General features: G+C 55.5%; 1 protein-coding gene across 1 annotated transcript in view; it reads left to right on the plus strand.

The window, feature by feature from the left end:
• Positions 1-22,688, plus strand: part of TNS1 (tensin 1) — a 225,763-nt gene extending 203,075 nt beyond the window's left edge. Inside the window, exons 23-33 of the mRNA XM_047084469.1 lie at positions 2,076-2,274; positions 5,140-6,206; positions 9,044-9,130; positions 10,091-10,222; positions 10,574-10,666; positions 11,374-11,451; positions 13,251-13,322; positions 13,549-13,717; positions 14,328-14,396; positions 14,864-14,896; positions 17,958-22,688. Coding sequence (XP_046940425.1) covers positions 2,076-2,274; positions 5,140-6,206; positions 9,044-9,130; positions 10,091-10,222; positions 10,574-10,666; positions 11,374-11,451; positions 13,251-13,322; positions 13,549-13,717; positions 14,328-14,396; positions 14,864-14,896; positions 17,958-18,102 — 2,144 coding nt within the window. The 3' untranslated portion in view covers positions 18,103-22,688. The remainder of the gene's footprint in view (positions 1-2,075; positions 2,275-5,139; positions 6,207-9,043; positions 9,131-10,090; positions 10,223-10,573; positions 10,667-11,373; positions 11,452-13,250; positions 13,323-13,548; positions 13,718-14,327; positions 14,397-14,863; positions 14,897-17,957) is intronic.
• The last annotated feature ends 3,549 nt before the right edge of the window (positions 22,689-26,237 follow it).

The raw sequence follows: 26,237 nt of genomic DNA on the forward strand, positions 1-26,237 counted from the left end.
AGACTCTGGCTTTGCGTCTCCATTGCCATTTCTGTGGGCTCCGTGTTGCATGGTTCCTCTGCCCTGAGGTTACCCCAGGACACAGCTATCCCCGCCGCCCCCCAAGACTAAAGACACATGAAACGACTGGCTCCCGGACTTTAGCTGGCCAGTGTGTGTGCAGTGGGCGGGAGGGCAGCTCCAGGTCAGACCGCCTGTTTTCCTAGGCCAGCTGTGTCCCTCGGTCCCCTGTGACGGGGTGAGGGACTTACATTCTCCTCCTTTGCTCATGTAATTGCCATTGTTATTATTATTAATAGTTCTGGCTGACATGCTGGAGTACTGGGTCACAGCCAGCTGTTGGTGTCCCCGTGGGGCTCTGGCCCTTCTCTAGGCTACTGGGAGCCGGCGTTGAGAATCAGGAGACCACAGTGCTAGTACCTATGGCCATTGATTGGCTGTGTGTTCTGGGGCAAATCACCCCACTTCTCTGGGCTGAGGAGACGGGTGAGATCAGGGGTCAGTAAACTATGGCCACATCTGGCCCATTGCCTGTTTTTGTAAAGAAAGTTTTATTGCCATACGGCCATGCTGTTTTGTTCACGAATTGTCTATGACTTTGTGCTACAAATGCAGAATTGAGTAGTTGCCACAGAGACCATTTACTAAATGGTCTAAAGGATTTACTATCGAACCTTTTACAAAAGCGCGTGCCTGCACTGGGCCAGAGGGTCTCTGTAGCGTCTCCTGGCTCCAGCAGGCCCTCGGGCATGGTCGGCCCAGAACCAATGCCTTTGGAGTGACAGAGGCCTGGGGCTTCTGTGACGTGGCTGGGTGGCCTGGCTGGTGGAGGGGGGCTTTTGGGTAGGCCTTGCTTACCTCTGCCTGTATGGACTCCAGCTTCGGGACACTGAGGTGGCTGTGTCACCCTGTGCTCCGTACCTGGAATACAACACCCCATGCTTGACCCTCTGAAGACATCTTGCCCTCCCCCCATCTGCTGTCACACAGTCCTGGCCCGCGAAAGCTCCAGGGGCCTGGCCAGCCCAAGGCAGCACAGATTCTCTGGTTCTTCACTTTCTCAGGCTGATTTCAGCAGATGCCCCGATTGTGGGTAGTGTGTGAGCCTGTGTTCTGATCATGTCCCTCTTGGGGGAGACGGGATCGTGCCAGGTGTGGAGGTGGAAGGAACATCATCCGTCCCTGCTCATGTCCCTGGAGAGGCCGAGTGCCCTGCTTCTTCTCCCTGCGTAGCACAGAGTTAGTTTCAGGCCTGGCCTCAGAGGTCTGGGAGGAGGGTCAGACAAACGCCGGCTGGGGGTCAGGAGATCTGGCTCCGGGCCGCACCTCCGGACACATTGATCGCTCTCCCCAGGCCTCAGCGCCCTCACCTTTAGAACGGCCTTGCTGGCACTTGTCCCGCAACCCCCCAGATTCTGAGACTCTGCTAAACACCAGACAGGGATAGTCATGTCGGTCTCGGGAGGAATGCTAAGTGTGTCAGGCAAGGTGGGTGGGTGTGTCTTGGCAGGGAAGGGGCTGGGCGTGACTCACCAGCGCGGGCCTGTTGCTAGGCCGGCAAGCCTGTTTGTGGATTCTGGGCGTGGGTGGAGCCCATGTGAACCCTGGCTCTGTCCCGAATGTGGGCAAGGCTGGGCTGGAGCTCTAGGTTCACTGTAGAGCCCAGACTCCAGTGGTGCCAGGGGGACCTTGAAGGGCCTGGAGGTTGGGTAGAAGGGTCTTTGAAGGAAAGAAGCCACTAAAAGGGGTGCCAGCTATAGACAGGTGTCCTAGCTCTAGGAGGGAAGATTCTACGATGGCTGTGTTCAGCGGCAAAGCTGGGGTCCGTTTCTGGGAAGCTTCTGTGAGCGAGGCCCTGGTTAAAGGCTCTGTGGGGGCTCTTACAGCTTCTCCAAGACACTGGGAAGAGGGGGAGTGTGGGTAGGCCGGAGCCCGAGGAGTGCCCTTTGCATGCTTGGCTGTCCTTTGGGAGCTGTCCCCACAGGCTGAGGAAACGCTGTTGGGTTCCCTGACAGGTTGGGAGGGGTCTACACTGCACCCTCGTGGACCTCAGTGTCTCTTCTGGCCCTTTCCAGAGCCCCGGAGCTACGTGGAGTCGGTGGTGAGGACGGCAGTGGCTGGGCCCCGAACTCAGGACCCGGAGCCCAAGAGCTTTAGCGCCCCACCTGCCCAGGCCTATAGCCACGAGATGCCCCTGAGGAACGGGACCCTGGGAAGCTCCTTTGTCTCCCCCAGCCCCCTCTCCACCAGCAGCCCCATCCTCAGTGCTGACAGGTAAGTGGGGAGGAGGGTCCAGGCCTGGATCTGCCTGGAGCGTGGGTGGGTAGAAATCACGTCCAGATGGCTGCACCTTGGACACCAGCCCCCCAGGGTGCATTGGGAGAGCATCCCAGGTGCCAGATATCGTGGAGCATGAGGATGGGTGAACTATAATTCCCAGGCTGAATTCAATGCCACCATCCAGAAAACTGTGCCGGACGTGCACCACCATGCACCGTGGTAAACCAGTCCTTACCCTAACTTTAAAACCTAACGACAGCACCCACTATCTAGTGAGTCTTCCAGTGTGCCAGGCGCTTTGCTAAATGCTACTCTTAGGATCCTACTTTTCAGAAGGGGAAACTGAGGCACAGGGAGGCCAAGTAGCTTGCTCAAGGTCCTGCAGGCTAAACAGTAGTGGAAATAGGATTCAGACCAAAGGCGTCTGGCTCTAGAGCCCATGTCTCTCCTGGACCTGCATTTAGGTGCCCGCCTGTCACAGGATGACAGTCGGACGTGCCCAAAGCAGACATGTATGTGTCTGGAGCTCCCAGCAGGAGGCTACCGTTTCTGGGTAGGGGTGCAGAGAGGGTTTCTGGGGGCTGGAGGTATTTGTGGTGAGGCCAGGAGGGTGAGCAGGTGTTGAAAGGGGGAGGGGGAGGGAGAGGGCACTCTAGAAGGACAGCACAGCCAGGGTGGAGGACTGGGGTGCGGACGTGTTGGTGCGGGGGGCTGAGGGCACACAGTGGCAGGTGAGGAGGGCCGTGTTGGTGGAGGGTGCCTGGCATTCGAGGTGGGTGAGACAGAGAGGAAAGCCTGGAATCAGGCAGGGGAGGGCTCTGAAGGGGAAGCCCCCTTGTGGGGGGTAAAGTGAGACGCTGCTCAGCTGGGGGAGTGGGTGTGGGCTTGGCAACAGGGAGAGCGTGACCTGACACAGGACAGGGAGCCCGGGGTGAGCTTGGGCAGGGCGTAAGGTGCCGGGCACGGGGGTTACGGACTAGGCTAGGCTGCCCCGGGACGGGAGACGGCTGCTGGGCATCCCTTTGCACGTCCACCCCCTTCCCTAGCCTGGGCTCCTAGGAGGCCTCGAAACTCTCCAACCATGTCCTGCTACTATCACCGGCCAGGCCCCGGTGGCTGAGTTTGCCGGAGGCCCTCCGCCCTCTGTTGGTCCCGCACGGTGCGCCCCCTCCCAGGTAAGGGTGTGGGTGGCCGGGTGAGCAGAGGCTGCGTTCTTCTGCTCTTCTAAGAATTCTGGAACCTCAAGCCAAGCGTGCACCCTCAATCCACCTTGCCCCCTCCCCAGCCTCTTGACAGGCAGACGGCTCCACTTCTTGGGAAATCTGCTCTGAGCCAGAAGGTGCATTCTTCCTTTCAAGGAAAGGACATTTCCTAACCTAGCCAGCCCCTCCCCGCTCATGTCCAGGGAGCCCTGACATCAGGAAGTTTTCACTGTTTCTCACTCAAATTCCTCCTGCTGTAGAGTTGGCTCTTTTCAGGGCTCAAGAAGCTAGTGTTTCTCCTGTGGGGTTAATCTTCCAGAACTCCATGTCAGTCCCCCCGACCCCACCCTGCTCAGCCGGACACTCCCTCCATTCCTCAGAGGCCATGTTATTCCGTACCAGGAATGGCATTCCACTCTAGCCACTTCTGGGATCTGAGGTAGACTTTTTCTTGGCCTGGCCCGTGACCTGCTTCTTGCCCTTGGCTCTTGCCTGGCCCCCCACCTCACCTCAGCCGGGAACCTGAGCTTATCCTGGCCTCAGCCTGGCCTTGAGACTCCCTCCAGTCTGTAGTTCCAGGTTGGCCCATATTCTTGTGTAAGGACACCCTCCCAACCCCTACCTCACCCCCCACCCAGGGGCTCCTGGAGCAGAGCCTACCTGCCACCTCCCTGCAGCTACAGCTGATGCAGGGTCCCTGTCAACCTTGGCCTCTCCCGCCATATCAACAATGGATAGGAGTTTGGGTCTGGAAGGAATCAGGGTTATCTGATCCAGCCCCCTTGTTTCCCACATGAGGAAACTTTAACAAGCACGATCCAGGTTGCCCTTAACCTTGGAGGAGAGCCTGTGATTGTGGCTGTCTGCCAGGTACAGTCCCCTCTGAACTGAACTTTCCAGAGTCTTAGAATTGGGAGCAACCTTTGTGCTCATCTACTGTAACCTCCTGATGGAGGAAATTCCCACCACAACATTCAAGAGGTTGGTCATCTTCTGCTTAAATGCTGCTAATGACGGGAGTCTCATTACCACGCAAGGCAGCTTGCTGAATTAGTGGCCAGATCCAACAGCTGGAAAGCAGACCTTACAATAAGCTGAACTGTCCTGCTCTGAGATGTGGTGTCTTTGCCTTTTGCAGCTATCTGGGAATGAGAGCCCAGGTCTAGCACTCGCAGTGTTCAAAGTTGCTAGTGGCATCCTGGGAAAAGTGAGTCAAGGCAGGGATACTCCTGGTAGGAACAGGAGCCGGGTGGTTTGACCCCACCCTGGTGTTCAGTGTCTGTGGTGCTGGAGGTGACATGGGGACAGCCATCTGCAGTTTCCGTAGGGGAGACCCCTTGCTTTGCCTTCTGGTTGAGGAGTCAACAAGGGGCAGTGGGGAAAACATGGGCTTCAGAATCAGAATCAGATGGGAAGCCTGGTCTTTTACAAGCTATGTGGTCGTGAGCTTATTGCCTAACCTCTCTGAGCCTCTGTCTCTTCTTCTGATGGTTCCATAGGGTGATGTGCAAAAGCGGTGACATTCTGGCTCATGCCAGTGGGGCTCCTAGTGTTGCCGCTAGCGGAGGTGGTGGGGGGGGAGGGCTGAGTGCTCCCTGCAAGCCTGGCCTTCATGAAATGCCATCTTGACATCTCAACCTGCCCCCTCTCTTTCCAGCACTTCAGTGGGGAGTTTCCCCTCAGGGGAAAGCAGCGACCAGGGTCCTCGGACACCTACCCAGCCTTTGCTGGGTTCCGGCTTCCGTTCCGGCAGCCTGGGACAGCCTAGCCCTTCGGCCCAGAGAAGCTCCCAGAGCTCTTCTCCTCTCCCGACCGTGGGCAGCAGCTACAGCAGCCCCGACTACTCACTACAGCAGTTCAGCTCCCCAGAAAGCCAGGCGCGGGCTCAGTTCACCGTGGCCGGCGTCCACACGGTGCCTGGGAGCCCTCAGGCGCGCCACAGGACAGTGGGCACCAACACCCCCCCCAGTCCTGGCTTCGGCCGCCGGGCCATCAACCCCAGCATGGCTGCCCCCAGTAGCCCCAGTTTGAGCCACCGCCAGGTGATGGGTCCAGCGGGAACTGGTTACCATGGTAGTGCAGTCTCCAGCCCCCAGAGCAGTACAGCGACCACCCCAGGAAGCCCCAGCCTGGGCCGGCACCCCGGGGCCCACCAGGTTTCAGGCCTCCACGGCAGTGTGGCCACTACTCCGGGAAGCCCCAGTCTGGGCCGGCACCCTGGGGCCCACCAAGGCAACCTGGCCTCCGGTCTCCACGGCAATGCAGTAGCCAGCCCTGGAAGCCCCAGCCCGGGCCGGCACCTGGGAGGGCCTGGATCCGTGATTCCCGGCAGCCCCAGCTTGGACCGGCACGCGGCCTATGGCGGCTATTCCACCCCCGAGGACCGGAGACCCACGCTGTCCCGGCAGAGCAGTGCCTCTGGTTACCAGGCTCCCTCTACGCCCTCCTTCCCTGTGTCCCCTGCCTACTACCCGGGCCTCAGCAGCCCCGTCACCTCCCCGTCGCCGGATCCGGCAGCCTTCCGGCAAGGGAGCCCGACGCCAGCCCTGCCCGAGAAGCGGAGGATGTCCGTGGGAGACCGAGCAGGCAGCCTCCCCAACTATGCCACTGTCAACGGGAAGGTGTCCTCCTCGCCCGTGGCCAGCGGCATGTCCAGCCCCAGCGGGGGCAGCACCGTCTCCTTCTCCCACACTTTGCCCGACTTCTCCAAGTACTCCATGCCAGGTGAGCCCCTCCTTCCGCCCCCGCCTCTGCCGTGGCACATGGCCCACTGGGTAGGATGTCTGTGTCCATCTCTGTGCTGACGGCTGTTTGGCACACAACCAGGGGCGGCTCACTGACTTCTTGGCCTCAGTTTCCTTGTCTGTATAATGGGAGTTGGAGGTGGCCTCAAAGTAAGTGCGGGGGCAGTGATGAGGATGTGGGTGCCCATGAGGAGCAGGAGGAGGGGGAGGGGGAGGAGGAGGAGGATAATGATAGTGTTACTGTTATGATTATCATCACTATCAGCTTAGCTTCTGCCACTCACTGAGCACGTGCTGTGTGCCAGGCTCTGAGCCATTCGCTAGCTCTTTAATCCTCGCGGCCGCCTGGCAAAGTAGGTATTATTACCCCCATTTTATGCATGAACAAAGTGAAGCTTAGAGAGACTCCGTCATTTGTCCAGGGTCACACAGTTAGTAAATGGCTTCCGATCTAGGCCCATTGGCCATAAAACTCATGCTCTCAAAGCATTATTGGAGTTGTCTTCTCGTGTTTCCACATTTATGATTTAGCATAACTTTGAGAATCTGCCTTCCTAACCCGGACTGCCATCCCTGTGGCCTGCCCACAGCACTCAGTCCCCACCTTTTGATCCCACTGTGTGCACATCACTGTTAACGTATCTGGCGGCCACGTGCACTGGGGGCTGAGGCCGAGGCCTGAGCATTTTCACTGGAGTCTGGTTTCTGCCGACCCGGCTTTGCTGAAGCTCATGCACGTCCGCACACGGATCTCTTTGCTTGTCACCGGAACTCGGCATCTTTGGCCTCCGCGTAGAGGGCTCGGTGTCTAAACACAAAGGTCAGGGCCTCCGCCAGACCTCGAGTGTGCCTGTTGCAGAATGGCCCCAGAACTCTGGGGCATTCGAGGAAGATTGAGAAGGTTTCAGGCAGCCCCGGGGTGGGCCCCTGGTGCCTAGATTTTCAGTGTGTCGCTCCCAGGTCCTGCCCCGAGCTTGCCAGGCAGGGGCATCGACAGTGACCCCGCACGCCCCTGCTTGCTGCTGCCCACCGGAGACGACCGGTTCCCAGCCCCTCTTCTTGGAGGATGGAAAACTTCTAGTAGTTGGGACATTTCCTGTTTCCCACCGTCTTCCCTGCTTAAAATAGTCACTGGAGTCAACGCAGGAAGGCACACGGGGCTGCAGCCGCCTCTGACAGCTCGTTAGGCCCCAGCAGCCGCGGGGCCTGGGGCTTCAGAGCAGAGCTTCAGAGACAGGCAGCTTGCCGCAGTTGCTTGGCCCGGCTGCTTCGCCCGCCCCTGCCCCGTGCGCAGCTGCCAGGAAAGGGAGCCGGCCTACCCCCTTGCTGTCCTCCAGAGGCCGATCCCAGGGGTCCAGCCCAGGGTTACTGACAAGTCAAAATTGACTGAACACTGGACCCACAGTCTAACCCGGATCTCATCTCTGCACCCTCAGCTTTATAGCGTCGTTAGCACAGGCGTCCTCTGTTCTGGCTTCTTTCTAAAGGGGAGGAAACCTGGGGAATTGGAATATTCCTTTCTTCCTCTTCCCCCAACTCCCCCCCCCCCCCGCCTTTTTGTTTCTTGGGTGCCAAAAGATGAAGGAAGGGCTTGGAGAGCGAGGGCCGCACATCCTAATACCCAGACAAAGATCAGGTAAAGCAGGCACTAAATGGGTGCCTGTGTTTTCTTACCTGGGAAGATCTTACAGGAGCCTTTCTGTGAACCACCTGTGTGATTTGGGCGGGTCCCTCTCCCTCTCTCAACCTCACTTCCCTCGTTTGTAAAGTTGAGCGGTTATCCTGGGTGCTCTCCCTGAGCATCTTCCAGAACCTAATGCTCTGTAAAGCATCTCTGGTCTGCAAAGGGTCTGGGTGGGGGTCATTTGCCAGGGAAGTGGGGTATGTGACTCACAGTAGATGGCCTCTAAGCCACCTCCTCCTCTGTTCCAGGGCAGGACTGATTTTTTTTTGTATGTGAATATGATGGAGAACACGGGCTCTTCATATAGGGCATGAGGAGGGGCTTGGGGAGAAGTGATGGAAATGTAGCTTTCTTCCCTCAACTGCAAGGTTGCTATGACAAAGTCGGGAAATTCAGCCAGTGGAGAAAGAGGCTAGCAGGTGGGGTGCGTTAGCCTGTGGAAGGGAAGCTGCAGGAAGGGTTTGGTCCGGATCTTCTGGAGAGAAGAGAGGGTGGGGTGGAGGGAGGGCTTTCCTCAGCTCAGTGAGAATGCTGTGCCAGGCTTTTCCATCGGAGAGCAGCTCTGCGATGCACAGTGGCTGGCAGGAGACAGGGGAAGGATGGGCAAGCCACTCGAGGCCCCTTCCAGCAGGGCTCTGATGGTGTTGAGGACACTGCCTTTCTGTGTTAGTTTCCTACGGCTGCCGTAACAAAGTGCCACAGACTTGGTGGCTTAAGAGAACAATTTAGTCTCTCGTGGGCTGGAGGCTAGAAGTCCAAAATCAAGGTGTTCGCAGGCTCCTTCTGGAGGCTCGCGGGAGAATGTGTTCTAGGCTTACTTCTTAGCTTCTCGTGGTTGCTGGCACATCCTTGGTGTCCCCTGGCTTGTGGATGTGTCCCCCCAGCCTCTGCCTTCATCTTCACAACTGTCCCCATGGTCTCTGTGTCTCTCCTCTTCTGAGATGAACACCGGTCATATTGGATTGGGGCCTGCTCTGATCCAGCATGACCTCATCTTAACTTGTATCCACCTGCAGAGACCTATTTCCACATAAGGTCACATTCACAGGTACCTGGGGTTAGGGCTCCAACCTACCTTTTTAGGGGACACATTTCAACCCATAACACTGTTTTTTTCTCTCCGTCTCTCTTAGACAACAGCCCCGAGACACGGGCTAAAGTGAAGTTCGTCCAGGACACTTCCAAGTATTGGTACAAGCCTGAGATCTCCAGAGAGCAGGGTGAGTCCTAGGTGGCACCGAGGGTCCTGTGTTCCATCAGAGGTCACAGCTGGATGCAGCCCACCATGTCTTCCTGGGCAGACTTACTCCTTTTTGCAGGACAGGGTGGACACAGAGGGGGGCTGGGATCAAGTTCAGACAGTAAGAGGCACCTCCTTGCGGTGAACTGTGGGGAGTGGAAGCATGGTTTGTAGACCTACAAAGGGTGCTTAAAAGTAGCAAAGTCTCAGGGTGGCTGGGTGGCTCAATCGGTTAAGTGTCCGACTTCGGCTCAGGCCATGATCTCATGGTTTGTGAGTGCAAGCCTTGTGTCGGGCTCTGTGCTAACAGCTCAGAGCCTGCAGCCTGCTTCAGATTCTGTGTCTCCCTCTCTCTCTGCCCCTTCCCCGCTCAAGCTCTGTCTCTCTCTGTCTCAAAAATAAAAATAAAACGTTAAAAAAAAAAGGTAGCAAAGTCATGATTTTCCAAGCAAGGTAAAAGGCCAGCCAAGGTCATAGAACAAATCTTAGCTATGTGATGTGGAGAGTTTTGCACATTTTACAGGCAAAACAAAGCTGTGGTTGTGGGGGTGGAGTGAGGCCCACCGGGCTCCCAGGGAAGATCTGTGTGGATGTTAGGCAGGTTTTGGAGACTATGGCCCAGGGCCCGGACCTCTTTCTGTAAATGCAGTTTCGGTGGAACACACTGTATCTCTTTGCTTATGTATTGTTTGTGGCTGCTTTTGTGTTGCAATGGTAGAGACGAGTAGTTTGCAATAGAGACGGCATGACCTGTGAAGCCTGAAATAGTTACTACCTGGCTATTTATAGAGGATGTTCGCCAACTTTAGCATAGGAGGACCCTTAGAGGTGTTTAAATTCTAACTAAGGAGCGAGATTCGGTAGACCTGATGAGTCTTAAGCAAGGCCCGTGCCATCCATTTCTTATTTGCTCTGGTCCCCTCATCCCTTCCAATCCCAGCCATCGCTCTCCTTAAGGACCAGGAGCCAGGGGCCTTCATCATCCGCGACAGCCACTCCTTCCGAGGGGCCTACGGGCTGGCCATGAAGGTGTCATCTCCTCCTCCGACCGTCGTGCAGCAGAATAAAAAAGGTAACACCCTTCTCTCGAGCCAGGCTCTGGACCAGCACAGCCTCCTCCAAGCCTGAGGTGCCAGAAGGACTCAGGGCTGGACAGACCTATAGTTCTTGGGGGAGCTGGTGCCTGCTGAGTCAGACTCTTTGGAAGAATGAGTCTTGGGCCTGGTGATGGTTGGGGTCAGAGGACAGGGAAGCAGGATTATTGGAACTCTGGTTGTGTTTCCTTGAGCGGTGGTCTCCATATCTTTCCGATCCTTTCTCCCGCCACAGAGCTGCATGTGGGGAAGGGATGAAGTGATGTTAGCAAGTGGTGGGAGGGCCCCATGAGAAGTGCTCAAGCCTCATGTCTTTCTCTTTATTCCAGGGGACATGACCCACGAGCTGGTGAGACATTTCCTGATAGAGACTGGCCCCAGAGGAGTCAAGCTCAAGGGATGCCCCAATGAGCCAAACTTCGGTGAGCTGTTTCCCAACCCTGTCTCCACAGTCCACCTGCCTAGAGTGTCTCAGGCTGTCCCAGGTCCCCCTTGTCATAGACGCAGCAGAGGAAATGAACAGTGGCCTCCTGTCCTCTGTACTGTGGCTGATTCACTCTGCCAAATTCCTTTCTGCATTTGTCTCACCCCACCGAAATGCATTATCATTAGAATTTGAATAACAGCTGTAACAACTGCCTTTATTGACCATCTACTATGTGAAAGTTACTGTCTGGGAACCTTACATTACTTCTGGTCTCATAACAATCCTGCATGGGGGTGTTATGGTCCCATTTACACATGAGGAAACGGAGGTTTGTAGAAGTTAGACTTACCCAAGAACACATAGCTAATAAGTGACTGAGCTGGGATTTGATCCCACGATTTCTCTGATACTTCTGCTGCACTGTCCTGAGAGGGCCCCAGTAGCCAGAGGGACTTAGGAGAAATGTTGGGAGGAACTTTCTAGAAAGGACACCTTATGGCTGCTTAGAGCGAGCCGCTGGAACCTTCTCCCTTAGATATTGCTAACAAGGAGGGAGTGGATTTTCAGCTTCATTGTGGGATGAGGGAGAGGTGGGTAATAAAGAAGCTGAAGATGATGGATAGTGGGCTGGGTGGTTGGGCTCCTCGGTGCCCGGGTCTGCTCCCAGTGACACTGCTCCTGACATGCTGTCTCCCCCTGCAGGGTCTCTCTCTGCCCTGGTCTACCAGCATTCCATCATCCCACTGGCTCTGCCCTGTAAGCTGGTCATTCCAAACCGAGGTAGGAACGTGAGACTCCTTGCTCTCCAAGTACATCTTTGAGCTGGGCTGCTGTTTGTGTCTGCTCTGCCAGCCGCTCCAGAACATGGGCCAGCATTGAGGACCTCGGTCATTTTGCCAATCTAGGGAAATTCAAAGCTACTCTCCTTTTTTTTTTTTTTTTTTTTTTTTAAATCTCCTATTAAAAAAAGAAGGAAAAGTTCTTAAAAAAAAACTTAACTCCAGGAACACACATAATTGACTTTCCAGATTGTTCTGGAAAATTCTCTGGTGCCTTTAAGAAATTTTTTTGCGAATCCTCAGAATAAGCCCAGGGGGGAGGCACTAGAAGTAGGAGTCAGTTATGGGGAGGACTGTGTCTGGAGGATGAGATGGGCATCAGTGGGCAGGGCTAAAGGAAGGGGGAGGGGAAGGCAGATTTAGGTCATGGGGCGCCCACGTGTGGGAGGTTGGTGTGAATAAAGAGCAGGGAGCACACACAGAGGAAGAGTGACTAGGTTCCTCATGGCGTGGGAAGAAAACAGGGCCAAGATGTCCCTGGAGTTTTAGTCTGCTTGGCTGACAGGGTGTTCCCTGACTGAGGGGATGTAGAGCTGATGGGAAGAGCAAAGCCTCTTGACTGTGGGAAGTACAAATGGAACCCACGAGCCTCAGGACATATAGGACATTGAGTGAGACATCAGGCCCAGCTTCTCTCAGAGAAGAGCTCCAGCTTTGGAGGATGGCGGATGGACCCCCAAGACTCGTCACCGCACAGGCTTCTGTTGCCCAGCCCCATGAATCAGGGCCCACCCAAGGGAAATTATGCTCAGCCCTGACCTTGAGGTCTAGGAACTGGAAACTGGGTACCTGGTCCCCATCCTCTCTGTTTAACAATAGGATATTCAGAAGTGTCTCTGGGACTTTCTTCCAGTTTCTCTTGGAGCTCTTGGGGTTATGCCCATACACAAAACCCCTAATATTATTTCACAATTTCTGTGAATCCAACTCATTTCATTGAATTGCTACTAATAATTGGCCAACATTATTAATTTAAAAGTTCAAGTACAACTTAAGTAGCATTATTAAGCACAAAGTTGAGACACCAACTAAATTATAGTTCTACGAAATTTATGAAAGTAGTTGAGCAATTACAAAACGGTTTGACGTTTACATTATATAAACCAGTGCTTCTGAAAGTATGGTTCCCAGACCAGTGGCATCGGCACCCTGAGAACTTGTTAAAAATGCAGATATTCTCAAGCCCTCCAGTGGGGCTCAGCAACCTGTGTTTTAATCAGCCTGCACTCCAAAGCCTGAGAAACACTGGTACAGGCAATACTCCGTTCTTAGTAATATCGAAATCATGACTGTGCTGTATTAGTGCTTTAGTGAATTGGGACATTCATCGATCTACACAAAGACACATCAATGCAAAATGACAACAGAGATGTCAGTTGCCGCTTGAAGTCCTGCTTTATGCCAAGCACTGGGCTAACAGTGTATATGGAACATCTCAAAAACCCAGCACAATGGGTACTGTCATCACAATCTCCATTTTATAGGTACTTGGCAGGTGCTGGGGTGAGGGTCTGCACCCCACACTGTTGGATTCCAGAGCTCTCAACCCACGTGCTAACTATCGACAGTCCTCACTGAATGTTCAGACTGGACACACACGTGCCTATTGCCAGGGCCTGTTACGAAAAGCGGTATCAATTGCACAAAGTATTTGCAGAGCTTGCCTGAGGCCCAGCCGAACCTGTGCTTCTTTCCAGCTCTAGAGTTTTAATTACCAGCTGAATTAAATTTTTGTCTCAGACCCCACAGATGAATCGAAAGATAGCTCAGGCCCTGCCAACTCAACCACTGACCTGCTGAAGCAAGGGGCAGGTAAGTGGCCACCCCAGACAGGATGCCCGCCCAGGCCTTTCCTTCTGCCTGCCCTGTCCCGTCCTGCAGACCCAGTTATCTCTGGGCAGTCCGTGATTCTCTGTGCGGATGCCTTGGCCTGAGGCTGGCCTAACATTCAGCTACTCCTCCCCCGAAGAGCTGAGCTGGGAGGAAATCCCCACCCACTCCAGTCCCCGTGACTTCTCTTTGGGTGGGTTTATTCCAGCCTGCAACGTGCTCTTCGTCAACTCTGTGGACATGGAATCACTCACTGGGCCACAGGCCATCTCCAAAGCCACTTCTGAGACTCTGGCTGCTGACCCCACACCAGCTGCCACCATCGTTCACTTCAAAGTTTCTGCCCAGGGAATCACACTGACTGACAACCAGAGAAAGTAAGACTCTTCTACTTGCTTCCGTGCTGGGCTCTCCCCACTGTGCCCCATCTGTCAGTCTACTTACCCACCCACTTACCATTTGTACCTTGAACTCTTCTGTCCACCCGTCCACCTACCAACCTGTGCCTCCGTCTGTCCACCTGTCATCCACCCACCTGTCCAATCTTCCACCCACCCACCAATCCATCCACCCATCCATCCATCCATCCATCCATCCATCCATCCGTCTTCCCTCCTACAAATATGCCTGCATAGGGTATACAGCCAGAAACACAACTCATAAAAGTGCCTGATTTCTAGAGCAGAGCCCTTGCTCTTGTGCTCTTCCTCCAGCTTCTTTCCTTCCTCTGTCACATCCCCTCATTGATCATCCTTCAGTACCAGTTTCTTCCTTTTCCTAGTCACTAGCATTTGGGACATGCTTCAGTGACACATTTATGTCCCTATGCATTGCCAAGATGAGCAGCCCAGGCCACCTTGCTCATAAGGGAGAGGCTGGGTTAACCCATGACAGCTGCAGAGGGTAGCCTGAGGCCTGCAAGTGGAAAGTGGCAAAGGGTGGTCACGTGGATACTCATTCTCTGTTTATCTGGTATCTGTGCCACAGGCTCTTCTTCAGACGACACTACCCCCTCAACACTGTCACCTTCTGTGACCTGGATCCACAGGAGAGAAAGTAAGTCTCTTGTAGTCGCCTCCTCTCGCACCCACCTTCACAGCACTGAAGTCTGTGTGGGGGCATGTGTGGGCGTGGGTGTGCGTGTGGGTGTGTATTCACAGTTCAACTTGAAGATCCGCCTGTGCCTGTGAGACTGTCAGTAATTGCGTTGGGTACTTTTTTGAGTTTTTCCCACCACAAATTTGGAGCCCCTCCCAGGGACTCAAATGCTTGCTTCCATGCCCCGTGCCATATCCTTGACCTTGAATCCGCTTCTCCTCTTCACACTCGGGAGAGCTCTTTGGGAGGCAGGCCACAGTGTTCTCTCCACCCTGAATGCCTCCCCCTGCGTGGTCTTTGGAGGCTGCCACCCCCCTGGAATGGGGTTTCCCTTGCTTTCCCCCTGCAGGTCTGGGCATGCGCAGGGCTGCGTTCTGGGGGGAGGAGTTGTGGTGGTTTACACTGTGGTATCTTTGTCTCCACAGGTGGATGAAGACAGAAGGAGGTGCCCCTGCTAAGTAAGTGTGGCTTCTCCCCCGACGCCAGCTGGCTGCTCCCTGGGCCGGGGGGGTGGGGGGTTGGTGGTTAGAATCTGGGACCAGGGGTAGGCAAAGGGCAACAGAGGCCTTTGTGCTCAGGTTACTCAGCTTTGGAGAAAAGCTTGGCCAGGCAGCCAGGTCTTTTGCCTTCTCTTGCCTCAAGGCCAGAGGCCCAGCCTCCAGTCTCCTCACCTTCCCTCTCCCAGGACCAGACCAGCAGAGATCTGAGAAAGTGGACAGAAAGCTGGGAATTCTACTGGAGGCAGTGGTCATGGGGCAAGGCTTGTTCAAATGATCTTTCTGCCCCAGTCCTGGCTTCCTTGATTCCTACTCTTGCTCTTTTGGTGGGTTTCTGTGGATCCTACGGCTGGGCTCCACCTCTTCATCAGAAGTCGGGAGCCCAGAAAGTCCACATTTCTTCTGGGATGGACCTAGGACCTTTTGGCTGATTCTTCACCCCTTCAGCATTTCCCACGTGTCTGCAGGGCACTCGGCCCCAGGATCATTCAGACGGACCAGGAGGCTGACTCTGCCCTCAGGAGGCCTGATATTGGCCCAGTGGATAAGACAAGTGCATAAACAGCCCTGACGTGCTGGAGTGGTTTTCAAACCATGTTCCCAGGAACCCTAGGGTCCTCCGGTTGCAACTGAGCCATTATGAAGGAAGGAGAAACCCTGGCCTGAGAGGCAGTTATTGACCAGTATGGATCAGCGTTTTCTCAGTTTCACAAAACCTAAACAGGGTATAGGAATAATCTGAGTAGTGAAGCTGGCCTATGGTCTGCAATTCCACATTTGACTTTGTATGGTTCATGCAAGCAGCCCCAATTTTTCTCCCTCATTGACTTTATAATCGGTAAATGTTTTGCTGTTGAATCGATACGTTCATGGCCATAAATCCTGCTGTCACCTTCATGTATTTGGACTTCATGTAAGATTGCTTTAGACAAGGAGAACTTTCCCTGTTAAAAGAAAATTAAAACTGATGTTGTAGCGACACATGAAGGGTACCAAGCACGAAAAAGAGCACATCTAGGCAGGGAGAGATTTGGGAAGGTTTGGGGAAAGAACTAATACTTTCAAATGGGTCTTAAAAGACAGCACATTTTGCACAGGTAGAAATGGGTGTGGGAGTAGGAGACAATTTCCAGGGGACAGGGAGGCAGGGCCACACCGATGGCAAGCCCCCGAGGGCAGGACTGCCATCGTGGTATGGGAGGGGTGATAAATATTTGCCGAATGAAGAAATTCGAGGATGGAGGCAAGCAGGGGGAGAGTGAGGAGGAAGCACGGTGAGGCCCCCTGGGTCAGGAATGAATGGAGCTGAGCAGTAGGCAGTCAGCACCGTGAACGCCCTTGGGAGCACCTCTCCTTGCCCGAGGTCACATAAAGAATTAGCTGAAAGGAGCACGCAGGTGTCCAGCCTTCTTGAAGCTTGCCTTGTACCTACTTCAGCCTTCTTTGAGTTCCCAGGGTCGTTGGGTCTCTCAGTCTCGGACCCCAGCCAGGCAGGCCAGAACTTGGTGTTTAAGGGAGCTCGTGCTCATTCAGCGCTGGGCCCCACCGTGGGGAGATGGGTCAGGGACAGAAGTGGGCTGGTCCCAGGCCTGGAAGTCATTCTCTTCATTCTGGAGCTGGTTTTGTGCTGAGCTTCCTGCTGACACGGCCTTGCTGGGCCAGGCGGAGCCCCAGGGAGCCTGTCTCAGACGAAGGAGGGGTGCGCAAGGCGCCTCAGGCCCCACGTTTAAGGAGACACTTGTTCTCAGGTTCTTGCAAGTGCCCCTCCCTGCCTCGGGGCTGAGGTTTCCTGCCTGGATCCACTGCCCCAAGCAGAGAAAGGACTTGGCAGTTGTTGAACTGGCCCTGGGAGCCACGGAGCTGAAGTAAACAGTAGGGGAGGGCAGGCGGGCCGTGTTTAGGCTGGTGAGGTTGGCTGGCTCTCCACCCCGGCAGAACCAGGCAGCCGGGGCTGGCTCGCTGTCATGCGGCAGCTTGGAGCCGCTCCCTCTGTCCGCCCTTACTGCCTTCCACTGCACCGAGGAGACTGAGCCAGCCTGGAAAGGAGGTCCTGGGGATTGGTCCGTGGACCCAGGCTACCCCTTCACTTGGGCAGGCCATTACCCCAGACTCTGGTCCAGCTGTTCCCAGACCCTGAAACAGAGTTGGGGAGAGCAAAGCTGAAGGAAGCCCAGTGTGTGTGTGTGTGTGTGTGTGTGTGTGTGTGTGTGTGTGTATACGTGCGGTCGGTGGCAAGCAGGACCCAACTTTGCTAATTTTAGCTGTTGTGGTCCAGTCCTGGGGAGAGGGGTTTCCATCGGAATCTCCAGCTGTCCCGATTTCCCCATCTCGCTCTAATTAGCAATGTGCCGACTGGGAGGGGACCTGGGCTCACATTCTGTTCTCTGCTCATATTTTTAACTCTGTTTTGCACAGAGAATGCCAGGTCATTCCAGCCCTGGTGCAGGGAGTGGGGGGTGGGGAGGAACAGGTGTGGGGTCCTCTGTCCCCTCCCGTTCTCTGGAGCCCAGGAGAAGTGTGTGTGGGGGGGGGTGGTGGTGACCCCTTGTCCTTTTGTCTCCCTGACCCCCTCCTGGTGTCTGAGGCCAAGTGCTTTGACAGGCAGACAGCGTTTTATTCATGTGCTTCTGTGTTGTGTGAACAGTCAGGAAGGGGCAGGGCTGGGAAGGACCGAGAGAAGCTCGCCTAGGAATGTCCCCATTTTATTTTCGGTCTCCTCCCTGCCTTTTAGTGTCCAGTCTTGTCATTTGCCTCCAGCTCCGCCTCCCCCTGCCTCTTAAAGGGGGATCTCTGTCTACCTAAAACCAATGACCCTGTTATCTCCAGGACATGGCTTTGGGGTGCGGGGCGGAAGGGAGAGAGGAACCCTCTCTCCTGTGCCCTGTGCCCCAGTCCTCATGTGCTGGGAGAGGCGGGAAGAGTGGCGAGAGACTTCAACCTGAGGAGAGCTCGCTCACGGGGGCAGCTCTCCAAGGCCTGGGGTCCGCTTCACTCCTGTCACCCCCTTCTCCTGCCCCTGCAGGCTCTTCGGCTTCGTGGCCCGGAAGCAGGGCAGCACCACCGACAATGCCTGCCACCTCTTCGCTGAGCTTGACCCCAACCAGCCCGCCTCCGCCATCGTCAACTTTGTCTCCAAGGTCATGCTGAGTGCCGGCCAGAAGAGATGAACGCCACCCCTCGCCCGGGGCCATGGCAGTGGGGACGGGGCATGTGGGGCGGGGACTCATGAATCCTGACCACCCTTGAATCCAGAAGGAGGACTTTGGGCCAATTTTGGAGAAGGAGAGAAGAAAGTGCAACGTGGGGAGGGGGAAGTGAATTGCAGAGGGGAAGGGGGGGAGAGAGAGAGAGCTAGAGAAAGAAAAAGATGGGGGAGGATAACTTGGATTCCCCTGGGTGGATGGATACCGCAGAGCCCCCAGAGCCTCCACCGCTAACCAGGTCCACCTGACCCCCCTCCCCCTTCCAAGAGGCCGGGGCTCCTCAGAGGAGACAGACCAACTCCTTGAGGATCTATATTTTGGGAGTAAATGGAAAAGCTGTCTCCCTAACCCGACTGCTTTGCAAGGAGAAATCAAATTGAGAGAATCCTTTTCTGGCCACCTCTGGGGTAGATTGGCAAACCAAAAAGAGCCAGCATGGGCACCAAGTGGCAGAACTTTTGCCTGTGAGAGTACCGTAGACCTGAGGTTCCTGAGGTCTCTGGACTCTGCCTCCGATGTACAGTCTATGTGGGTGTCTGTATGGGGTATATACTGTGTCCACACCCACATCTTCACGTATTGATTTCCATGTGCCTCTCAGCCAGACTTATAAATACATAGACTTGTGCGTGCCCCGTGTATTTGCACACGCATGTGCATACTGTCCAAAGAAGGTGAGAGTTGGGCGTGACAGGGCAGCAAGAGTACCCAAGATCACGGGGTCGCAGACTCTCTCTTGGTCCCCACGCTTGCTCTCTAGCGGCCCTGGGTGCTGCCAGCACCTTCCCAGCAAAGACCCCCGCAGGAGTGGGGCTGGCCGCCCTGCAGCCTTAGCCCTGGTCTGCCCCCACAGGGAGGCTGGATGCTTGGTTCGGGAGGTGCAGACGTGCGTGTGCATAGTCTTGGGGAGGAGATCCCTCAAGGGGGTTGCTGGTTGAGCTCTGGGGGTCTTCTCGGAGGCGTGTGGCCCAGCAGCAGGTATGGGCAGGTGGCTCCGGCCAGTCTGAGCCCTCAGCCCATTCTTGCGTTTTGTGCCCCAGACCAGCCTTTCTTCAGATTTGCTTACCTGTTTGATGCCTTTTTGGGTGTCGGGGATCAAGCCTTCCTGCCCTGGTTTGTCCTTCAGGGTCTCTATGTTGGAGCTCGTCCTGGGGAACCTGCTCCGTGAGGCCCCGGGGGAGACACCCGATGGCCTTTCGTCCCCCGCTCTGCAGGCGATTCTGGGTCTGATTTTTACTGGGCTGCCCGGGCTGTCCTTGGCAGAGCTCCTGGGGCCGCTTCCTGTGCATCTACATGGCCTACCTACAATGCCAAAGCCTCGCTGTTCCCCCTCCTGCCATGGTTTCCCCAGCAGAGCCAAGCTGCCCGTGGAGCAGAGGGGCAAGGGAATGCATTTAGGTCAGAGGGCTGAGAGTCCATCTGGGCAACTGGGAACCCCCCAGACCACCACCCAAGCACTCTAAGCCAGAGTAGAAAATTCACTGGGATTCCATTATTGAATGGCTTCTTAAGCCTATGGGGTTCCCTAGAGAGAGGCATTGTACTGATATATAAATATATATAATATATATGTGAGACATACTGACAGAATCTGTAAGCTAATAAAATATAAGAAAAGGTTAAAAAAAAGAATAGGTAAATTGACAAGAAGTATTTATTGTTTTCCCATATTGCTTTATTGCCTTCCCGGGCATAAACCAATTCCCGTCCCTTTTTTATGTATAAGTGAGGTCTGAACTGTAGGGGGCCTTTATCCTTGGAGCCATCAGGGGTCTCCTGGCCCTACTGTTGGCCTTCCCTAGACTCCGTCTGGGGCTCAGTGAGAAGGGGGTGCACACGTCCATTCCCTTCACCCCCTTGTTTTCTGGCAAGCCCGGGGCACAGCAGTCAGCTCCCAGAGATGAGGGGAGCTGCCCCCCTCACTGTGGGCCTGAACAAGTGGATGAGCCTGCGGGGGACAAGGGTGTGTGTGACAGATGTGGGTGACAGGTGTGTCTTTTGCGTTTTTTCTCCTCCAAGAAGCTGTATCTGTGTGGACGTTCTGTTTCAGGGAGTTGGAGAGTGTCTGAAGGTAGGGAGCAGGCCCTCGCTTCCTAAAGATTACAACCTTGCACTTGGCGGCCGAGGTTCCTCCAAAGTGCTCTTCCTTCTGAGGCATTCAAGCCAGATACCCAGATCTCCCCCCTCCTCATTCCCTACATACCCCGACTCTCTTCCCAGATAGGAGATATCCCTTGCCCACTTCCTTTGTAAATATCTCAATCTCCTGCTGGACCTGGCCCCAGGACTCTTCCCTCCTGGCCTGGATGTCCTGTCTCCGCTTGAGGCCAGGTCGAGTGGTAGATCCTTCGGCAGCCAGCCCCGGGCCGTCACACGTGTGTTTCCCACTGCCCACCAGCAGCTCCCACCTCCCAGGCATGGCCAGCCCGCCCCGCTCAGGCCTGAGCCTAGTGTGACCCTGGGAAGGACCGGGCATCCTGGGAAGCTGATCAGCTCACTCCCTCACGTCCCTCTGGAAGGAGTGGGTTTCCAGAAGAATGATAGCGAAGGGTACCCCCATCTCCAGGCGGCCCTACCTTTGGGTCAGACACTGGTTGGGAGCACACCGTGGCTCTTCCATGTCTCACAGGTTAGGTCTCTGTACCCATGCGTGCACGCGCGCGCACACACACACACACACACACACACCCCACAGCGCTGCGGTATATTCTTGCCAAAGATTTCCTTTAAGAGAAAGCACTTTTAATAATTATTGTTATTATTGTGTGAATGTCTATCCTTTCCTCTCCTCCTTCCCCCTCAACCCTTTTTGCTGTTATTGTTGAATCTGTGTGTCAGCCAGGAGAATGCTGTCTGGTCTTGAAACAGGCTGGCAGGGCAAGGGTCTGGGGGAAGTTGGCAAGGAAGAATGGGAGAGGCGGCGAAACAGTGACACAGACGCCAGGCAGGCTCAGGCCTCGGCCCCCCGCTCCAGCCAGGCGTCTGAAGCCGGCCTGGGGCCTGGGGCTGGCCTGCAATGTGTCTGGAGGGAAGAGGGCAGGGAGTTGACATCTGTCCGATTCAGGGAGAGGTCCAGGTGGCTCCCCACCCGTGGAACAGGAGGACAGGGCAGGGCATGGGAACAATGGAGAGGTGACCCCAGAGGGGAAATAGGAAGGAAGTGAGCTGTCTGGTCAACCTCCAGGGGTGACTGCAATGCTCCCGCCCTGCAGTCTTGGCACCCTGGTCCCCTTATCTAGCCAGGTGTTTGGGGGCCAATACACTGTGTCCTAGGCTAGGGAAGGGCCTTTTGACCCCTATCTTTGTCGGAGTCTCTCCCTAGCAACTCTAAAAATGTGTGGATTCCTTCTCCCGTGGGTTTCGAGGACTCCCTGGGTGTGTCAGAGGCTGGCAGGATAGGGGTGGCAGGGCCTGGTGGCCGTGTGACCTGTAGGAGGCAGCAGCCAGCTGGACAAGCGTGATCCTTATAAAGGGCACTCAGGAGGGGGGGTACTCTGATGCGCCACAGCCGAGGTCAGGGAGGCTCCCCTGCCATCCAGGGGGTGTGGAGGTGTCTGTAAGCAGAACAGGGATAGGCCCGGGGCATTTGCTCACCGTCCCTGCCTCCTGGCTCTCCCCCACTTCTTCGGACTGTCTCAACTTCAGGATTGGGGGAGGTCAAGTGGGTCCATGCCCCGTCCAAGGGCTGCCTCCCGCCCCTACGTCTCCCCACACTTGGGTTCCTTGGAGAGGTTGGGGGCAGAGTCCCAGAGCCACTCTTCACCCAGGCCCAGGCCCCAGGGTCCTGAGACTGGAGCTCCTGGCTGGCGTTACACGGGGCGGATGCATACACGTGCGTGTGCAAGTGTGGGTGTATATGTGTACATATTTTGCTGGTCTCTAGGGAACACGGGGTTAGGGTCAAAGGCAGCGAATGAGCGATGGGATGTCAAGGTCAGTATCACCCAGCAGTGAAAGGAATCAGGAGGGCCCCGATCGCTAGATTGTCAGTATTGTTGGTGAGGACTGGCTACACGGGGTGCTCCCTCCCGACTCCTCTGTCCTCAGACGCCCAGCATGTTTAAGGACTTCCGTTTATTTCCCACACCAGGGCTCTTCTCAGCAGCGAGGTAATTGCAGAGGAATGTCCCCAGTTTGTTTTCTAATCAGTGTTAAACAGTTTGAGACTCTCCTCTGTGTCCATGTTCGGTTTGTGCGTGAGACTGAGCACATGTGTGTGTGTGCACGCCATGTTTCCCCATTTTCTCTCTTCCCTCCAACACGCCATTCGAAACAAATGTAAGAAATTCCTTGCCACCCCCTCCCCGCCTCCCAGGCCCTCTGCAGGAGAAACAATAACTTGGCATCCTCCCCGTCCCCTGGCTGTGTATTTATATAGATGGAAATATCCTTTCTATTTTGTATCATCGTGCCTATAACCTCCGCCACCTTGTATAAACCCTGACCTGTGCTCCTTGCCCTGGATATGAATGTATTTTACACCAATGCTGGCCCGCCCCTGTACAGCTGCTTTGTTTCTTGGCGACCCATTGTATGGCTTTATAAATGGTAAAGCGAAAGAAAAAGTCTGTGCCTTTATCTAACTGTGTTTTTCGGGAAGGGGTCTGCTGCGTCTTGGTGAGCATGAAGGGGGCCTCACCCAGGCTCCGGGTATGGGGTGGGCTTCAGGGATGCCTCTGGCATACGGCTCACCTGTAATTCTCCCAGCAGCGTCCCCACCGTCTAGGTCTTGGTTCTGATTGCCACTGAGTTTTTCATCTGGGTTCTTTCAGTTAGGAGAGAAACTCAAACTGTTTTTTTTTTTTTTTTTTAATTTTTTAACGTGTATTCGTTTTTGAGAGATGGAGAGAGACAGAGCAAGAGTGGGGCAGGGGCAGACAGACAGGGAGACACAGAATTCAAAGCAGGCTCCAGGCTCCGAGCTGTCAGCACAGAGCCCGGACGCGGGGCTCGAACTCATGAACGGTGAGATCACGACCTGAGCCGAAGTCGGACACTTAACCCACGGAGCCACCCAGGCGCCCCTCAAACTGGTTTAAGAAAAAAAAAAAGAAAGAATGTATTGGCCCACGTGACCAAGAAGTGAGGCACCACTGGTCCAGCAGCTCGAACGGTGGAATGGGGAATTTAGCTGCATCACTTGGTTCTGAGTTGGCTCAATTTTTAGACAGCCTCTATCCCTGGGGTGGCCCCACAGATGCTCCAGGATATGGCCACTCGGTGCTACCAGTTTGCATCCTTCCAGTGCAGCAGCCCCTGTAGAGAGCTCTTTTCTCCCAATATTTCAAGCAAGTATTAGATGCTGGGATGAATGCTCTTAGGCTCTGATAGACCCTGCTTGGGTCATAATGACTAACTCTGAACCAACCCGTTTACCTGGAGCTGGTTCACAGGACCGCTTCTGGAACATTCTGGTCCATGGGGACAGCAGGTAGGTGTCGTGACGTCAGAGTGACAAGGAGAGCAAGGCTGTGAGAGGTCATGTAGCTTCTGAGAGGCAGATCATGTAGCAAACCTGCTAAGTGCCAGAGACGGCATTGAGCACGTATGTGTGTTTTCTCATGCACCTGCACCCAGTGAGATAAGGGCCGTCCTTGTCCTCAGTTTACAGAGAAAGAAACCGAGCTTCAAAAACGTTGAGAGATTGCACAAAATCACAAAGCTGATAATTGGCGGAGCTGGGCTGTGAACCCTAAAAAGTCCATGCGTTTCTTAGCTCACATCTCTCTTCCGCTGCTGTTGGGGTTTTGTTTAGGAGGGAAAGACAGACTCTGATGAGTGATGGTCCGACGGGGAGCTCGGGGGGCTGGGTGGTCTGGCTGGCTTCCCACGGAGGGGACCAGGGCTCCAGATGTGTGAGCAAGGAGGGCACCCTCTGATGCCACCCCGCTCTGGAGGGAAGTGGTTACTTTAGGCTGGGCCTGGGGCAGGGGATGAGAGAGACAGAGGAGAGGGACAGGCTGAGCCTGCCCGACTTTGAGGGGACCAAACGGGGGCAGGGTGGGGGCCGGCCCTGGGGAGGAGGAACTGGACTGGGGCTGCAGCAGGAGGGTCTGGGGTAGGGAGGCGAGCGCTCCTCATACCCCTTATTACACTGACGACTCTTCATTCCTTATGCGAGTGTGGCCCCTGCACTGTCAGCATCGGCATCACCCGGGAGCTTATTAGAAAGGCATAACCTTGGTCACCACCCCAGACCTGCAGATCAGAATCTGCATGCTAACAAGACCCTCAAGAAATCCGCACATGCACCGAAGTCTGAGCAGCCCGGCTGAGTGTCACACAGCTGGGACTCAAACCCAGGGGCCGAGATGCTCCGTGCACGGCTTGCCTCAGCACCACCCGAGCCGTTAGGATGGTGACCGCTCTTGTCTGGGTCTCCGGTGGAGACCAGCGGTCCTAGGCGTCACCTCGCAGTCCCGTCCCGCTGACCGGAGTGTGGTGTCTCTGCAGCCCGGCGCTGGCCGGGGCTAGGAAGGGGTGGGGCCCGGGCCTGGAACTCAGTACCCTGGTTGTTCCAGGTGTTCCGAGCGTGGGCAGAGTCCAGCCGTGGAAGAGGCAGGAACATCAGCGGAAGGGCAGGAGGGGCAGAGGGATGGGGTTGGGGGCCAGAGAAGAGGAGTCTCTCAGTTGGCCTCAAACTTGGCTGAAAAGTCCCGAAGCCTGGGTCACACCCTGAGATTCCAAGTGAATCCGTCTGAGGTCCAGCGGGGGCACTGGAATTTTTCACCTCTCTCCAGAACCACTGTGGAAGACCTTTCTTCGTGCGGAATCCTCTGTGGCAGGTGTGTGTGCCCACAGACAGAAAGACAGACAGAGGCACCTGCCCCGGAGAATGGCCCAGAGGAGGGCCAGAGTAGGAAGAAGTCCTCTCTGGATTGGCTTGGATGTCCCCGTGGCCCCCTTCCCCATGTGCTCCCTTGTCCCCTTGGGAACTGAGCCCAAATGTCCCTCCTCCTGCCCCAGCCCCCAACCAGCCTGAGGCAGAACTCTTTGAAGGAGAAGCTGTTCTTAGTCTCTCTCCAGGGCCATGCCCAGGCCCTCTGGATGTGAGTGGGAAGGGAAGGGCCTGGGAAATCCGGTCCAGTGGCTCTGAAATGTCTCCTCATGGGCATAAAATTCTGCCTTCCTCTTTTAAAGAACTGGATTTTCCTCATTCATTGGCGAAAATGACTATTCGTCTCAGGAGTTTCTAAGCAACTCAAAGTATGGAAAGGATATAGCTGGTTCTAAACAACGGACAGTAGGTGTGGGACCAAACGCACCTGTGTGTGTGGGGGGGGAGTGGGGTGCATGCACACACCCACATACATGCACACACACGCACACACAGGAGACCTAGCCTGTTGGGCTGCACAGTGTCTCCTTTGCGACCTCCTTCCCGCTCACCTTCTGGTGTGGAGACTCCGTCCCAGGGGTATCAGGCCAGCAAGGGGGCAGGGCTGCTCCCACAGCGAGCTGACCCCTGGCTGTGCTAATTAGCAGAGTGGCACAGTCAGAGGAGAGGGACAGCACCCGTACCCCCCTGAGTTCCACAGGTCAGGCCAGGGGCCCGGTGCACAGTGGACGCGGGACGTGGGCAAGCAGTAGTGGGTGGAAAGGGCCAGTGGGCTGCAGCCTCGAGGAGCCTCGAGGAGCCTTGGGACTGGCACAGCTTGGCTTGGAGCAGTGGAGACGCGGGGAGGCCGGGATGCTGGCTGGGCTGTGTCCTGTGGCCTCCCGGGGACAAGGGAGCCCGCACTGTCACAGGTGGGGGCTGCTGGGAGCCCAGAGTGGGGAGGAGCTACTGGCAAGTGTGCTCTGGGACAAGTGAGCTCCCGTCTCTGCAAGTGCTGGAGTGTGGACTGCCTCCATCCCAGATGTGGCCTCGGGCACAGCCTAGGAAAGGCCTCTCTTCCAGCCGGATCTGGGCATCTGGGAAGACCAGGCCAGGCCTTGGGACTAGAGATGAGCCTAGTGTAACCTGTCAAGGGAGCGCGGGTCTCCGAAGCAGGCATGGCTGGGCGTGGTTCTGGCTTTGCTAGGACTTCGGGAAAGTTTTTTTTCCCTCTCTGGGCCCCAGTTTCCTCATCTGTAAAATGGGAGAGCGCCTACCCCGA

The sequence above is a fragment of the Lynx rufus genome, unplaced genomic scaffold (genome assembly GCF_022079265.1).
Source record: "Lynx rufus isolate CCGP_SWC_20201006 ecotype Redwood Valley unplaced genomic scaffold, mLynRuf1.p SCAF_2, whole genome shotgun sequence".
In the NCBI taxonomy this organism is placed as follows: domain Eukaryota; kingdom Metazoa; phylum Chordata; class Mammalia; order Carnivora; family Felidae; genus Lynx; species Lynx rufus.